Source organism: Orycteropus afer, unplaced genomic scaffold (genome assembly GCF_000298275.1).
Source record: "Orycteropus afer afer isolate SDZICR_OR568_19922 unplaced genomic scaffold, OryAfe1.0 scaffold00364, whole genome shotgun sequence".
NCBI classification, from domain to species: domain Eukaryota; kingdom Metazoa; phylum Chordata; class Mammalia; order Tubulidentata; family Orycteropodidae; genus Orycteropus; species Orycteropus afer.
This window is the reverse complement of record NW_006921951.1, coordinates 3,575,434-3,592,989: the sequence shown is the minus strand read 5'-3', so window position 1 is coordinate 3,592,989 and position 17,556 is coordinate 3,575,434. Positions and strand designations below refer to the sequence as shown.

The 17,556-nt window shown below is 36.0% G+C and overlaps 1 protein-coding gene across 1 annotated transcript in view; it reads left to right on the top strand.

The window, feature by feature from the left end:
* Window positions 1–17,556, top strand: part of LOC103207321 (serine/threonine-protein kinase Nek1-like) — a 278,788-nt gene that overhangs the window by 12,591 nt on the left and 248,641 nt on the right. Inside the window, exons 2-4 of the mRNA XM_007952898.1 lie at window positions 6,048–6,060; window positions 7,245–7,388; window positions 7,475–7,603. Of these exons, the coding sequence (XP_007951089.1) occupies window positions 6,048–6,060; window positions 7,245–7,388; window positions 7,475–7,603 (286 nt within the window). The remainder of the gene's footprint in view (window positions 1–6,047; window positions 6,061–7,244; window positions 7,389–7,474; window positions 7,604–17,556) is intronic.

Sequence of the window (17,556 nt, the reverse complement as noted above, 5' to 3'; positions counted from 1 at the left end):
TTTTAGTTTAGGTAAGTGGTGTGTTTCTACAAATCTGTCCATTTCTTCCAGATTTTCAAATTTGTTGGAGTACAGTTCTTCATAGCATCCTGATATTATCCTTTTGATTTCAGTTGGTTCTGTTGTGATGTCAACCATTTCATTTTTTATTCATGTTAATTTGTATTCTCTCCCTCATTTTCTTTGTTAAATTTGCCAGTGGTTTGTCGATTTTATTAATCTTTTCAAAAATCCAACTTCTGGTCTTGTTGATTTTTTTCTATTGCCCCTCTATTTTCTGTTTTATCCATGTCTCCTTGAGTCTTTATTATTTCCTTTCTTCTGGTGACTGTAGGCTTTTCTTGCTGTTCTTTTTCTAATTGTTGGAGATGTTGGTTTAAAGTGTTGATTTTGGCCATTTCTCCTTTTTTCAATGTGTGCATTTATTGCTATAAATTGACCTCTGATCATTGCTTTTGCTGTATCCCAAAGATTTTGGTATGTTGTGTTTTCATTCTTGTTTGATTCAAGGAATTTTTGAATTTCAATTTTTATTTCTTCTCTTACACAGTTTTTCTTAAGGAGGGTGTTGTTCTTTTCCATATGTTTATGCTTTTTCCATGGATCTTGCTATAGTTGATTTCTAATTTGATAGCATTTTGATCTGAGAAGATGCTTTGGAGTATTTCAATGTTTTTAAATTTATGAAGACTTGCTTTATGGCCTAACATATGGCCTATCATAGAAAATGTTCCATGTGCACTGGAAAAGAATGTATATAGTGTTGTTGTAAGGTGAAGTGCTCTGTAGATGTCTGTAAGGTCAAGTTGGTAGATTGTATTGTTTAGTTCTTCTGTATCTTTATTGAGTTTCTTTCCAATTGTTCTATCTTTCATTAAACGTGGTGTATTAAAGCCTCCTACTATCACTGTGGGGTCATCTATTTGGCTTTTCAACTCTTCTAAAGTCTAATTTATGTATTTTGGGGCTCTTTCATTGGGTCCATAGATATTTATTATGGTTATGTCTTCTTGTTCACTTGATCATTTAATTATTATATAATGTCCTTCGTATGGTGGTCTTTGTCTTAAAGTGAGTTTGATCATAAATTAATATTTCCACTCCTGCTCTTTTATGGTTGCCATTTGCTTGATATATCTTTTTCCAACCTTTGATTTTTATTGTATTTTTGTCTTTGTCTCTTAGGTGTGTCTCTTGTAGACATCATATTGATAGATTTTGTTTTCTTATCCAATCTGTAACTCTCCGTCTCTTGAGTGTTGCATTTAATCCGTTAACATTCAGTGTAATTATTGACAAGTATAAATTAGTTGTTGTCATTTTGTTATGTGTTTTTTCATAGTGTCCCTGGTTTCTTTGTTCCATATTATTTTCTGTGCTGAGCTCATTATGTTTATGAACCATGTTATCATTTCCTTTGTTGCTACTGTTTTAGTATTTGCTGAATATTTGTCCTTGTCCTCTTTTTTACTGTGATATGAAGGTTTATCATTTTTCTTTGAGGTTACCCTGTGATTTATAATGTTCTCCCTAAGTTTAGAACAGTCCATTCTATCTTGCAACTCTCTTGACTTCCTCACCATTTAGAAGTTCTTTAATACACAGTATTTTCCCTCTTATTGGTTTGTAGTTGTCTTCTCTTGCCAATTGATGTCTCTGGTTCCCTATTTACAATCTTGTAAGATGATTTTACTTTGGATATGTTCATAGCTGTGGTTTCTGGGTTATGTCAGCTTTTGTATTAATGGTTGGTTGTTTGCTGTTTTGGTTCCCTGTTCAAAGGACTACCTTTAGTATCACTTGTACGGTTGGTCTGGTTTTATCAAATTTCCTTAGTTTCTGCTTATCTGTAAATCTCCTGATTTCACCATCATATATGATGGACAATTTTGCCAGGTATATAATTTCTTGGTTGAAAATTTTTCTCTTTCAGGGTTTTATATATATCATCCCTTTGCCTTCTCACTTACATGGTTTCTGTTGAGGAATCAGAGCTTATTCTTACTGGTTGTCCTTTGTAAGTAACTTTTTGTTTTTCCTGTGCTTCTTTCAGGATTCTTTCTTTGTCTTTGGTTTTGACGAGTTTGATGATGATATGTCTTAGTGATTTTCTTTTGGGGTCTATCCTGTTTGGGGTTTGTTGGACTTTCTGAATGGATATATTCTCATCTTTCGTCATATCAGGGAAGTTCTTCTCCAACAAATCTTGGACAATATTCTCAGTGGTTTTATTTTTCTCTTCCTATTCTGGAATTCCAGTGACATGTAGGTTATTCGTTTTGATGGTATTTCACATGAACCTTAGGCTTTCTTCATTTTATTTTGATCTTTTTTCTGATTGATCTCTTTCCAAAGAAGTATTCAGGTATTTGTCTTCAGTGTCATTAAATCTGTCTTCTATTGCATCAATTCTACTCCTTTGCCCTTTCAATGTGTTATCTATTTCTGACAACTTAGTATTAATCTTCTGCATTTCTATTTGTAGATTTAGAATCACTTCTAATTTTTCATTTATTTTGTTGTTTTGTTCTTGTATTTTCTCCCAAAATTCTTCTAGGATTTTGTCTGTGTTTTCTTTGGTCTTGTCTCTCAATCCTTTGAAGATACCTAAGAAAAATTCTTTTGAATTCCTTATCAGAGAGTTCCAATGCTGCTTCTTCCTCAGGGATATGTTCTGGGTCTGGATCCTGGTCCCTTGTTTCTCCTGCTTTATCTTGCTTCTTTGTGTGGACTGCGATGGTCAGTTGTCTCCAGTCATCATGGTGCTGTTGTATTTAGATGTCTGTTAACTGTTTGTGAAGAGTAGCCAAGAGTGGGTCAGTCTCTTCTTGGTGGTTGTTTATCATTGACTCGTTGGTGGAGAGGAAAGTGGTGGTTTTCATTCAGTAAGTGAAGGTGCAGGAAGTGTGGGTGTTGTTGTGTTATATGAGGGCTGGTGCTGTCTTCTACTCAGACAGAAATAACAGTTAAATAACCATCAAAAAAGTAAAGCAAATGGACAAAAAAACACACCATGTTATCACACCGAACAGTAACAAAAAAGAAAACACCGCGATATCGGCATAGTGGGCAATAAGAGACAAAAGTTAGAGAAGGAGAATAATGATGAAAAAAAAAATAGGAAAAATGCAAAAAAGAAAAACAAGGAACAGGGTTAACCACCAGAAAGATAAAGAAAGTGCAACTAGGAGCAGGGAAAAGAAAAAAAGTTGAAAACTAGATCCTGGAAGGGGGAGAACAAAGAATAATAGTAAAAAGGACAAATGTATTAATAGTAACAGTTTTAAACAGACAAAAACAATCTAAAAAACAGAAGAAAGAAAAAAAAATCTTGGCAGCGCAGGGCATCTAGGCTCCATAGGAGCACGCAGACTGGGATGAAATTCCTGCCAGCCCAGAAGGTGGGTGGAAGTGAGGGATGGCCATACCTCCATTCACCAAGAGAGTGTGGGGTATAAGAGTAAGAAGGGGAATGTTGTACCTTTCGATTCATCTGCTTCCAGAATACCCTGATTTCCGGCAAGTTGGGCCTGTTCTTAAGTTCCTGGAATGTGGAAGAATGCTGTCTCTTTAAATATCCAAAAGAGTCAAACCTCTTGTAAACATTCAAAATGGCTGCACCCTCCAGACAGGCAAAAATCCACAGCTCAGCCCACCTTCCTCTTCACTGCTTCCCCTTTTTTTCCCCAACTGCCAGAGCAGTCCTCTGTGCAGTCCCTGGCTAACAGGGCTGATTTTTAAGTTCATTTTTAGAACCTGCCACCACTCAGCAGTATCCAAGCTGTCTGTGCCATCAGGATCGCTGCCAGACTGCAACTCCGTATGTCTCCTTTTTTGTGTTTTCATGCAAATTCTTCTGCTAGTTGGAGTTTAGTCCACTTCTATATCCTTCTTTTCAAGGCTGAGGGGTCCACGATTATCTTCTGTATCTGTTTTAACTGGTTCCCCTTTTCTTTGTTGAAGAGAGTCTGTGCAGTCTTTCTGCCTATGCTGCCATCTTACCCAAACTCTCCAAATGCCTTAATTTTCAACATTATTTTGAGCATTGGCATCTTTAGAGATGTTTACCTACTTTTTGATAAAGAGAAACATTAGAACATTGCAGTTCAAGTGAAAATGATATTAGTAGCAGATTAAATTCAAAGAAGTACCAGTGTCATGGTAGGTTTGACTGTGTTTTACCAGAATTCTAATTCTGGTCTTGAAGTGTACATTTTGAGGATGTGTACTAGCAGCCCCTTGATGGAGGTTCCTGCCTAATTATTCATTATCTCTGTTTCTAGCAACTTTTATTTCTTGTTACTTGAACATCAAATTATCTGAATTTATCTTGAGATGATTTTTTTAAATATAACTTTTTTTCATAAAATTGTGGGCAACTTACTATGTCAAGGTGTTGAAACAAATGTCATCTCATTGGGTTATACTCGTTTCTTTTATTAGATTGTAATATTTTTCTTTGTATATTTCTTTTTAAATTGTGATTTGGATGAAAGTTTGCAGAGCAAATTAATTTTCCATTTAACAATCTGTACACGCTTTGTTCTGTAATATTAGTTGCCATCCCCTCAGTGTAACAACATTTTCCTGCTTCCATTCATCCTTCTTTCCTGCCCCTTTCTGCTTTCTGAGCTTTGTTTTTGGGCAAATACTGCCCTTTTGGTCTTGTGTGGTTGATTATTCTGAGGAGTATATTCCTCATGAGTGCTGTTTTTACTTTATAGCTTATTTACATGTTTGGCTGAAAGGTGATCTCTGGGGGTGGGTCCAGTTCCAGGTTTGAAGAGTGTCTAAGAACCATGGTCTCGGGGCTTTCAGCAGTCTCTATCAGACAAGTAAGTCTGATATTTTTTATAATTTTGAATTTTGTTCTACATTTTTCTCCTATTCTTTCTGGGACCTTCTGTGGTCCTGATCAGAGCAGTCAGTAGTGGTAGTGGTAGCTAGGCACCATCTACTTCTCCTGCTCTCAGGCCAATGGAAGGTGTAACTGACATGATCCATTAGTACACTGGACTAATTGTTTCCCGAGTCTTTAATTTTCTTCAGTTTTCTTTTCCCCAGATGGGGAGAGACCAATAGTTGCATTCTAGATGGTTTCTCACAAACTTTTAAGACCCCACTTGCTTCTCATCAAAGTAGGATGCAAAACCTTGTCTTTGAGATTTATTTTATGCTAATTGACTTAACTGTTCCTCAAGACTGTGGTCCTAGGTACCCAAACCCAGTGACTCATTCCCACAGTGTGTTTGGTTATGGGTAAGAAGGTTTCATAACTTTGCCCCGTTTGCTCTGCCATATACATGGATGTATTTACAGCATATACAAACACATTTGTAGATATAGCCTCTGCCAAACTTATATATGGGAGCTCTGGTAGTGTAGTGCCTAAGGCACTTGACTGCTAACCAGAAGGCTGGAGGATCAAACCCTCCAGCCACCCCTCGGAAGGAAGGTTGGACAATCTACTTCTGTAGTGATACCGCCTCGGAAACCAAAGGAGGGGTCATTATGAGTTGGGTCCGACTTGACGGCATATAACAACAATGACAACAAACTTACATATAGTTGTAGGTATAGTCCTGTTTGCCTGCCCATATCTATTTAGCTTGTATGTCTGCCTATGGATTCCCTCATAGAGATTATTATTTGATATTACTGATATTGCAGAATTCTGTGTGTAATAGTGTTTACCTTTGTTGTCTGCAACTCTTGTGCACCTCTCAGTGTCTTCCTTTGCCTTAGTGATACTGTGTTAGAGGAAAACAAGGGAATCTTTGTATCTTTTCTTAGTCAGACTTCTTCCTTAAAGTTTTATCACCTGGAAACTCTTCCTCCTTTACTCTCAGCATTGTAGCATCTGCTCTCATCATTTATAAATAAATTAATTGTTTAAAGGCTGCTGTGCAACTTTAGACGTATAAACTTGTCTTATATTCAGTGCCATTTGACTTCTACATTTGTGTTACTGATTTTCTGTTTTTAATGATACTCTACCATGACTTTTTTGCATCATATGCTTTTATTCTTTTATCCTTTTATGACAGCTTTATTTCCTAAGTATGAGTTTTTTAGGTGCTTGAGTCCTTATCTTTGCCTTTATCTTGTCATTCCAGCAGAGAATCCACAATGCCCTCATGATTTTAACTTTTTCAGTGACTGCCTTTATTTCTAGGCTTCCTGCCTTGAGGTCAGTGCAACAGTGTAATTAGTCTATTGACTTTTGACCTTTTTTTTAAAGCTATTTGGTATACTACTATGAGAAAGTTTATAAATGCTTTCTGTTATTTATTACACGAGCTCAAACTTGATAGCAACTAGCCTTTTATTGACAAGGTTAACATTCTTTATTTGCCTTCCTTATAATCATATTTGTTTGATTATATCTGTCCTTCATACTTCCTCTCTCACAACATCCAAATACATGCATACATTGCTTATTTTTATTTTATTGCATTGACTTGTATCTTTCTTTGTTATATTGCTTTCAAGGCTAAGTTCAGCATTTATTTTTGTCTAGGTATTTAAACTTTTTTTTCAGGGATTTTACTTCTAATAATTTTTTTCTCCTTGTAAATTTGTTCAGTATTTACTATTTAGAGTGTCCCTCATTATCATTCATTTACCAGAAGTTTGAGGTGTTTTTCTATTATGAACTTTCTTTCCCAACTTGATTGTAAAGTACTTAAGGATAGATATGATTTGCTTCTTTCATCTATACATAAGATATGATTTCATGGTATTTGAACCTTAATATGTGCTTGGTGAATTGAAGGATTTGGGGTATATTAAATGCCATATACAAATGATTTTGTTAAGTATAATTTTGAGTGTTATAAAAGCAGGCTCTCCTTTAGTTTAAAAACCATACATATTTAAGCTTAATAGAACATAATCATGAAATGTATTTTAGAAGCTTGTTTTAAAACTTGTTAATTAAGACCGTATTTTCCATATTTAAATGAATTTAGTGACATTTTATTGTTTTTCTTTGTCCATTATATTATGTTTTATTATTAGTAACAAAGTTACTACTCTTTGATTATTAATGGTTAAAATATAGTAGGAAAACATTTTGCTTTGGGTTTTGTATTTATTAGTGTGTACAAATTAAGTAATTGCTTTTTTAAAGTCAATTGTTGGAAATTACTTTTTTCTTTTGAGGATACTACGGGCTTTGTAGGCCTTATGAGATAAACATGTGAGAGCTCTTTGTTTAAATCCTAGGCTCCCTTTTTTGTCAGGGGAGGGGCAGTCACTCCGTCTTTTTCTCCTCGAGGACAATATGAACATTACCATGCTATTTTTGATCAAATGCAGCAGCAAAGAGCTGAAGATAATGAATATAAATGGAAAGGAGAAATGCATGGCCGAGGGCTTCAAGAAAGGTATGGCTTATGTTCTGCTTATGCTACGTTGCTTGTGCTTTGCTTCAGAGAAAGTAATGAAAGTCACTGTGCATATTTATCTATAGAGGAATTTCACCTGGAGTACATCCAGGAGTTCCTTACTGGGCTGCATGTCATCACCTTTTCCCTGATGCTGGTGCGATTAGAAAAACTTTAAAAAGATTAAAAGCCGTGTCTAAACAAACCAATGCAAAAAGATTGGACTATGATAGTCCATGAATTCATCCTTATGTGTAATTTTGTGTTATGTGTATCACTTATATATAACTTAATGTCTGCAATTTTTAAATGTTATTTGCTTTCTGGATGCAGTAATAATTTCAGGTGCACATTTGGTACTTAATTACATTGTGGCAATCATGTAACCCTTCAATTCAGTCTGATTTTGCTGGCTTATTTATGTGTTATAGGCTAAGCATATTATTTCTGTACTTACTATTTAAAGGAACATGTGGTTATAATAATTTCATCTACTTGTTTTAAATAAATCCAAATATAAATTTAAATAAGGTCGTACTTTATACAAAACTCCAGACATTTTTTTTTTTTTTTTGGTCTTCCTTTTTTCTGTCACTTCTCAGTCACTGCCATCAAGTTGATTCTGACTCATAGTGACCCCCATTGGGTTTCCAAGGCTGTAAATCTTTGCAGATACAGACTGCACTATCTTTGTTCTGTGAAAGGGCTCATGGGTTTGAACCACTGAACTTTTTGGTTATTAGCCAAATTCTGTAACCACTACACCATCACCAAAACCAAACCAAACTCACTGCCGTTGAGTCCAGTCCATCTCATAGCGACTCCTCCTTGGGTTTCTGAGGCGTATCTCTACGGAAGTAGATTACCTAATCTTCCTTCCGAGGAGTGGATGGTGGATTGGAACCGCCAACCTTCTGATTAGCAGTCAAATGCCTTAGGCACTATGCCACCAGAGTTCTTTATCACTTAGAACCCCACTTTTCTCCTTCTTGTCTTTGCACTTTTTCTCTTCACATTTATCTTTGATTTTTATCTCTACGGTCTTTTTCAACAGATTTTCCTTTTTCTCCACTGAATTAATTTAATGGTGATTGTCATTGGTTTTAATTTGCATAGTTTCTCCTTTTTCAAATATGCATAAATATTTTCTTATGCATTCTATTTTGTTCTATAAAACATTCTGGTGAGTTAAGGAAGAGCAGTATTATTTTGTAAAAATTTAGATACGTTGTTTTTTCCTTATTGTGATCTTAAGGAGAATACTTTTGAGTGTTTTAAAAATCTTTATGATGCCTATCAATTATAAAAGATTAAAATGTAGTTGAGCAGTGGTATATAATTGAGGTAAATATTAGTTAAATTTAGGATTATTTAGAGTAGGCTGGCGGTTCAAACCCACCAGCCACTCCTCAGAAGGAAGATGAGGCAATCTACTTCTGTAGTGATACTGCCTCAGAAACCCAAGGAGGGGTCGCTATGAGTCGGGTCCGACTCGACGGCACATAACAAGAACAAAGTGTTAAGCTAATTGTGGATTATTTTCATTTTTGAGAAAGTCTACAGTTTTACACATATGCATGTTTTTGATGAAATAGGCGAGCAACATTTTTTTTAGCCCCACCCCTCCAGGAAGTAACTTTTGGGGAGGCTTTTATCCTTGGTATTATTGATCTTTCTAGTATATGTTTACTGAGTTAATATATATTACGCTTGGCTTTATTTTAATCAGAACCTCATAAAGTAAATACGCTTAGTTGTAAGGTATTGGATTAAAGCCAGTTGGCCTTTAATCTTACTCCTTAGAGCTCTGAGGACAGAGGCTCACCTGAGATCCTGATACTGACTAAGCCTCATGAGGCATGATACATCATGGCCACCTGGTGAAGCCAATAAAGACCTTGAAAGATGGAGCTTAGAGAGCTTCCTGGTTGGTGAGAATGGGTTCGGAAAGGGTAGTGCCTCCATCATTAGCACATGGAAGCTCCTCTGTGCTAAAGAACACAGAGTTTTGAGCTCCCAGAACTCACCCTATGTATCTCTTCATTTGTATCCTTTTTCATTATATTAAAAGCTGTTATTTCAGGTATAGTATCTCCCATGAGCTCTGTGAGCTAGTACAGTGAATTATCATACCCAGTGGAGCAAGGAGAGCCAGTTGGTTTGAAGTGGAGGGATTCATGTGGACTCCCAAGCTTTGACTGATACTCTGGGGGATACAGGAAAACTCTAGGTTTGGGACCTGCTGGCCTGATGTATGGAGGGAGTCATATGGGTTTCTGAGCTTGTAGCCCAGTACCTGCTGACCTAGCCCTGGGTGGCTGAGTGAGCTGTGGGTAGGCATCTGGGATCTGAACAGGGAAGGGAAGCTGAGATTTCACAGCTGACGAGTAGAGTGAGATTTGTTACCTACCACAAAATCTGATGTCAGAAGTAGATGATCTTTGTCTCCTGGGCCTGTACAGTTGGTACTGTTGTAGGATTTGCTAGATAGGTCTTTGACAGTGTAATAACCAAAATCCAAACTAAACCCACTGCCTTCTAGTAGATTCTGATTTATAGTGACCCCCACTGAGTTTTTACTTCTTTACAGAAGTAGATTGCTCAATCTTGTTTCTGCAGAGTGCTAGTGGGTTTGAACCACCAACCTTCTGGTTAGCAGTCAGATGCCTTTAGGTACTGTGCTACCAGAGCTCCTTTGACAGTGCGATAGTCCAAAGAAAATAGGGAGAACTATTTTATAGTTCTTCTTTGCACTGCTTATCTTCCAGAATGTTGCTTGATTCTTCACAGTTGGAATGACAGGTAGTTAACTACGTTGAGTCATTTGCATCAAATTCCTATATAATCTTGAAATATTTGCATATATTTATAGTTGAATTTCAAGTAATCTTTAATTACTGTGTATCTCAGTTATTCCATTCCTCCCATTCAAACTTTGAGAATCAGATATAATATCCTACATTTTAATTCACTGTATTTAAGCAGTATGTAGTTGAGACATCATTTAGCATTTCATTTATATCAAGTCTGGTGTGCTTAGCAGTACCGAAACATAATGTACAGTTTCTTATCTTATACTCAGTTGTTTTTGTTGTTCTTATTAACAATACCAGTTAAAAAAAAAACAAACAAACTTGCTGTTGATTTAATTCTGACTCATTACAACCCTCTGTGCGTCAGAGTAGAACTGTGCTTCATAAGGTTTTTAATGGCTTGAGTTTTTGGAAGCAAATCACCAGGTATTTCTTCTGAGATACCTATTTGCAACCTTTTGGCTAGCAACTAAGTATGGTAACCATTTGTACCACCCACTTTTATTTATATATGGTTGTAGACAATCAAGATCACTATTTTAAAGTTGGGTTGTACAAGAAAGGACATGGAGACGTCATCTTCTGACCTCCTCTAACTTCACAAGAGGAAGACAGAATTACCATCAGCAGCCCAAGCGTTGTTCCTATGAGGCCAGACATGCTACCACCCACCATCCTTTTTACCAACTTTGACACCAACCATCCATCCCAGGGTACTCACTGCTTCTCTGCTGGGTTCAGTAATTCATTGCAATGGCCACACAGAACTCACAGACAATACACACTTTTATAGGGTTTATTAAGGAAGTAACAGGCTACAGTTCAGGAACACTCTCAGGATACAACTCTTTGATCAGGACACTCTCCCCTCTGCTGTGCCCTCAGACACTCCTTTCTGGCCTAACGTCCTGTTTTTCTGGCCTCTGCCTCTGTAGGCCAGGTAAGCCTGCCACTCTGTCTTGTGCCTCTTGGTTCTACTGTCACCGTCTCTCCACTAGCAAGGACATCTCTACACTGGGATATCTCTTCCTCAGGACATCTCTCCACTGGGCATCTCTGAGCCAAGGAGGTCCAGCACAGGGGTCTCGAGTCCAAAGATGCGCTCCACTTCAATCCAGCTCTTTTCTCTTGATGGCAGTGAGATTCCCTCCTCTGTCTCTAGGAGGGCTCATTTTAAGCCTGGCAGAACGACAAAATTAACCAATCCTAACATCAGAATTCTACACACTTTATGTGCGTGGTCCCACCCAGTAATCCTGTGGGAGTTACAAAGACTAGCCTAGAAAAGCCACACCAGGTAATTCATTGCATCTCAGGTAGGAGGTTGTTTGCTTCCTTAACTTGAAAAGTAAATCTATTTTGTTTTTATTTTTGGTTCACCTTTTCATATTAAATACCTACTGCTTGTTTCTTCATCTCTCCAGTTATTGCTACAGGTTGCTCCAGTCTTTCTGTCCCTTTTTTTTTTTTTTTTAATTGCTTTTCCTAGACATAACCAATATCAATCAGTGCATTTGGTTCCCTGCTCTGAACTGAATTATTAAGTTGTAGAGTATTTGGTGTAGTATTTAGAATTTGTTAATTTGTTGTCAAAGAAGAGGGAGGTGTGATTGTTTCAATTTTCTTTCATGGAGTGTGGTACAGGGATGAGATGCTGTCTTAGACTGTAGGGTTTTCTTAGTGACACTAGAGATTTCTGAAAACAATATTTTGTATTATTTAAGCACTTTTATTTGATTAATGACAGACTGGAAAGAATGATCTGGTGATTTACTTCCAAAAAATTCAGCCAGTGTAAACCCTATGGATCTCAGTGGTCCAATCCCATTATGCGTAGGTTGCATGAATTGTGGGCCAATTCAGTGGCAGTGAGAAACAACAACAACATTTGATTAAAGCAACCAGATGTGTGAACGTATATTTCCATTTTATTACTTAAAAAAAAAAAAAAGAGACCAATTCTCAGCTTTTGTTCTTGCATTTATTTAAAACTTTTAAGACAATAAAACTTTCTTACACAATGTTGCTATTTCAGTAATCAAAGCTAAGTAGACAGGTAAACTATTAATTTGGTTATTTTACTTCATCGCCAGTATTAATTGGTATTTAGTGTTTACTTGTTACCCACATATAAAGTGATTATTTAAAATTTTTCATTAAGCTATTACAATATTATTTAAAAATCATATTATTAGCTGCTTTTCTACATTTTGTTTGTTTGTTTGTTTGTTGTTGTAGCAAGATACAGAGTAGGGCTGGGTAAACTATGGTTCACTGGCCAAATCCAATCAACCACCTATTTTGGTATGGCCCGTTATCTAATATTTGGTTTTTAAACTTTTAAATGGTTGAAAAAATTTAAAGAATAATATTTGTGACATGTAAAAGTTATATGAAATTCAGATTTCAGTGTGCATAAAAATGTACAGCCACACTCATTCATTTATGTATTGTCTATGACTGCTTTCATGATACATTGGCAGAGTATGATTTGCAAAACCTAAAATATTTACTATCTGCCTTTTCTAGAATTTTGTCTGTACCTGATGTAGAGATTAAAATAAATAAGTCTTTAATGTTGGTAGATAGCGTTGAGTCTGTTCTGACTTACAGTGACCTGTGTACAACAGAAAGAAACACTGCCCCATCCCACACTATCCTATTTATCCTATTGTTGCAGCAAATATGTCAATCCATCTTTTTTTGCTGACTTTTTACTTAACCAAGCATGATGTACTTCTAAGGACTGGTCCCTCCTGATAACATCTAAAGTATGTGAGATAAAGTCTCACTATCCTCACTTTTAAGGAACATTCTGGCTGTGCTTCTTCCAAGAAAAATTTCATTCTTCTGGAAGTCCATAGTATATTCAGTATTCTTTGAAAACTCCTTAATTGCAGACACACAGTTCTTCTTCAGTCTTCCTTATTCATTGTCCAACTTTCACATGCATATGAGGCAATAGAAAATACCATGACTTGGGTAAGGCACACCAGAGTACTCAAAATGACATCGGTGGTTTTTAACAAAATAATTCTGAAATCTAAACTTGATGATGTCCAGGAATTATGAGGCTTAAATATTTGCTACTTTAATTTATAAACTGTAAAATGAAATATTTAAGTGTTTTATATAAAGTGTGATAACTGCTTGACCATATATAAAATCATAGACCTAAAAGAAATTTTAAGGTAAAATTCTCCCTGCATGTTTTAATAAATGATTTCCTAAGATAATTAGGATAAGAGTATTTATACCAAGCAGTTTCGGAAAAACAAAAAGTTACTTACAAAGAAGAACCAATGTGAATAAGCTCTGATTTCTCAGCAGAGGTCATGCAGGCAAGAAGGCAATGAGATGACATAGATGAAACACTGAAAGAAAAAATTGCCAACTAAGGATTATATGCCTAGCAAAATTGTCTATCAAACATGGCAAAATTGGGACATTTTCCCATGAAGAGAAATTAAGGGAATTTGTAAAAACAAGATCAACCTTACAAGAGATGCTAAAAGGGAGTCTTTTGGACAGAGAACCAACAATAGCAGACAATAACCTGAAATTAATGCACATGACAATATCACCCAGAAACCAGCCCAGATAGAGAACTATCTAAAGTAAAATAAACCCATAAGACTGCAAACAGAGAATCAGAGACATCAATTTGTAAATGAGAACAACTACAAAGGGAAGAGAGGAAATAAATAGTGTAGGTGTACAGCACTTCCAAATGGAGAAGACATCAAGATGATTTTAAACTTGGGAAGAAAATAATAAATCACAGAGTAACCTCACAAAAAATTAATAAATCTTCTTATCAAAATAAAAAAGGAAAATCACAAATATTTAGCATATACTAAAAAAAAGAGCAATGACAAAACTGATAAGAAAATCCATAAACAAAATGAGTTCAGCACAGAAAACTATGTGGAACAAAGAAATCAGCAGCACCACAAAATGACAGCAGTAAATTTATATTTGTCAATATTACACTGAATATAAACAGATTAAATGCACCAATCAACAAAGTTGCAGAATAAATAGGAAAACATGACCTACAAGAGACATCCTTAAGACATAAAAACAAAAATAGACTAAAAATCAAAGGTTGAAAAAGAAGAAGGCAAGCAAATGGCAATCTGAAAAGAGCAGGAGTGGCAATATTAATTTCTGATAAAATAGACTTAAAGCAAAAAGTACGATAGGAGACAAGGGAGGACATTATGTAATGATTAAAAGGTCAGTCAAACAAGAGGACATAACCATAATAAATACCTGCACACCCAATGAAAGGGCTTTAAAATATTTAAACTTTAATAATATTGAAAAGAGAAATGGACAGCTCCACAATAGTAGTAGGAGACCTCAATACACCACTTTCAATGAAGGGTAGAACTAGAAAGAAATTCAACATAGCCACAGAAGAACTAAAAATGTAATCAACCAACTTGATCTCAAAGATATATATATAGAACTCGCCACCCAACAACAATACAATATACATTCTTTTCCAGTGCATTGGAACATTCTCCAGAATAGACCATATATTAGGCCGCAGAATAAACCTCAATAAATTAAAAACCACCAGAATACTAAAAAGTATCTTCTCACATCACAATGCCATATAATAAGATAGCAACAATAGAAACATCAAGGGGGGGAAAAAAAAGCAAACACATAGAAACTGAATAACACCCTGCTTAAAAAGTACAGGGTAATGTTGTTGTTGTTGTTGTTGTTGTTACGTGCTGTCGAGTCAGACCTGACTCATAGCGACCCCCTCTTGGGTTTCTAAGGCAGTATCACTATGGAAGTAGATTGCCCAACCTTCTTTCTGAAGAGTGGTTGGTGGGTTTGAACCACCAGCCTTCTGGTTAGCAGTCAAGTGCCTTAGGCACTATGCTACGAGAGCTCCTACAGGGTAATAGAAGAAATAAAAATGCAATTAAAAAATTCCTTGAATCCAATGAAAGTGGAAGCACAACATACCAAAATCTATGGGACACAGCAAAAGCAGTGCTCAGAGGGCAATTATAACAATAAATGCACATATCTAAAAAGAAGAAAGCGCCAAAATCAGTGTCTTAACCTAACATCTCCATCATTTAGAAAAAGAGCAGCAAAATAAGCCTAAGTCACAAAAAGAAATCAAAATTTAATCAGAAATGAATGAAAAGAGAACAGAAAAGCAATAAATAATCAACAAGGTTAGAAAGTGATTCTTGGAAAAGATTAATAAAATTGTCAAACCAATGGGAAATTTAACAATGGAAAAGAATTAGATGCAAATAACATGACTAAGAAACGGCATTGGAGATGTCATATAACACAAGCCACTGAAATAAAAAGGATAATAACAGAGTCTTATAAAGAACTGTACACTAACAAATTTTAAAATCCCATTAGAAATGGATAGATCTTTAGAAAGATACTACTTACCTAAACTAACACAGACAGAGGTGGAAAATTTGAACAGACCCATAACAAAAGAAGAAATGGAACAGGTCATAGAAAAAATAATAACAACAAGAAAAAAATGTCATTGTCCATAGGCTTCACTGGCAAATTCTACCAAACATTCTGAGAAGAGCTGACACCAGTTCTACTCAAATTGTTCCAAAATATCAAAAAAGGGAAACACTTCATTTGCTGATGGGGTACAACTCAAAATGGGAAAAAAGCTGCAAACATTCATTAATAATTGGAACATGGAATGTATGAAGTATGAATCTAAGACAATTGGAAGTTGTCAGAAATTAAATGGAATGCATACAGATCTATAACCTAGGCATTAGTGAGCTGAAATGCACTGGTATTGGCCATTTTTAATCAGACAGTCATACAGTCAGTCTGCTATGCTGGGAATGACAAATTGAAGAGAAATGGCCATTGCATTTATCATCAGAAAGAACATTTCAAGATCAATCCTAAAGAACAGTTTTGTCAGTGATAGGATAATATTTGTATACCTACAAGGATGACCAGTTAATATGTCTAATATTGAAATTTATGCACCAACCATGAAAACAACAACAACAAAAAAAAGCCCAAACTCACTGCCATCAAGTTGGTCCCAACTCATAGTGACCCCTCCTTGGGTTTCTGTAGTGGTATCTCTACAGAAGTAGATTGCCTGATCTCCTTCCAAGGAGTTTGAACCACCTGCCTTCTAGTTAGCAGTTAAATGCCTTAGGCACTATGCCACCAGAGCTCCTATGAAGAAACTGAAGATTTTTACCAGCTTCTGCAGTCTGTAATTGACAAAACATGCAGTCTAGATGTATTGATAATTGCTGATGATTAGAATGTGAAAGTTGGAAATGAAGAATCATTGGAAATTGGAAAATATATGGTCTTGGTTATAGAAATGGCGCTGGAGATTGCACGATAGAATTTTGCAAGACCAACCACTTATTCACTGCAGATACTCTTTTTCAACAGCATAAGCAGTGACTTTACAAGTGGACCTCATCAGGTGGAATACACAGAAACCAAATGGACTACCTATGGAAAAGGGCAATGAAGAAGTTCAGTATCATCAGTCAAAACAAGGCCAGGAGTTGCATGTGGAACAGACCATCAGATGCTCCTATGCAAGTTCAGGTGGAAGCTGAAGAAATTTAAAACAAGCCCACAAAACCAGTATGTGACCTTGAGTATATCCCACCTGAATTAGACACCATCTGAAGAATACATTTGATGCATTGAACACCTGTGACTGAATACTCGTTGAATTGTAGGATGACATCAAAACATCATACATGAAGAAGGCAGATAGTCACTAAAAAGACAAGCTAGGAAGAAAAGACCAAAATGGATGTCAAAAGAGACTCTGAAACTTACTTTTGAATGGAGAGTAGTGGCTAAAGCAAAAGGATGAAATGTTGAAATAAAAGAGGTGAACAAAAGATTTCAAAGGATGGCTTAAGAAGACAGTAAAATATCATAATGAGATGTACAAAGACCTGGAATTAGAAGACCAAAAGAGAAGAACACACTTGGCATTTCTCAAGATATTTTAGCTAGAACTGAAGGAAAAAATTAAAGACCCAAATTGCAATATTAAAGGATTCTATGGATAAAATATTGAATGATGCAAAAAGCATCAAAAGAAGATGGAAGGAATACACAGAATCACTGTACCAAAAAGAATTGATCTATGTTCAGACACTTCAGGAGGTAGTTTCTGATCAAGAGCCAATGGTATTGAAGGAAGAAGTCCAAGTTGCGCTCAAATAATTTGCAAAAAATAAGGCTCCATGTAAATGGGTTGTTGTTGTTGTTGTTAAGTGCCGTCGAGTCGTTTCCGACTCATAGCGACCCCATGCACAGCAGAACGAAACACTGCCCGATCC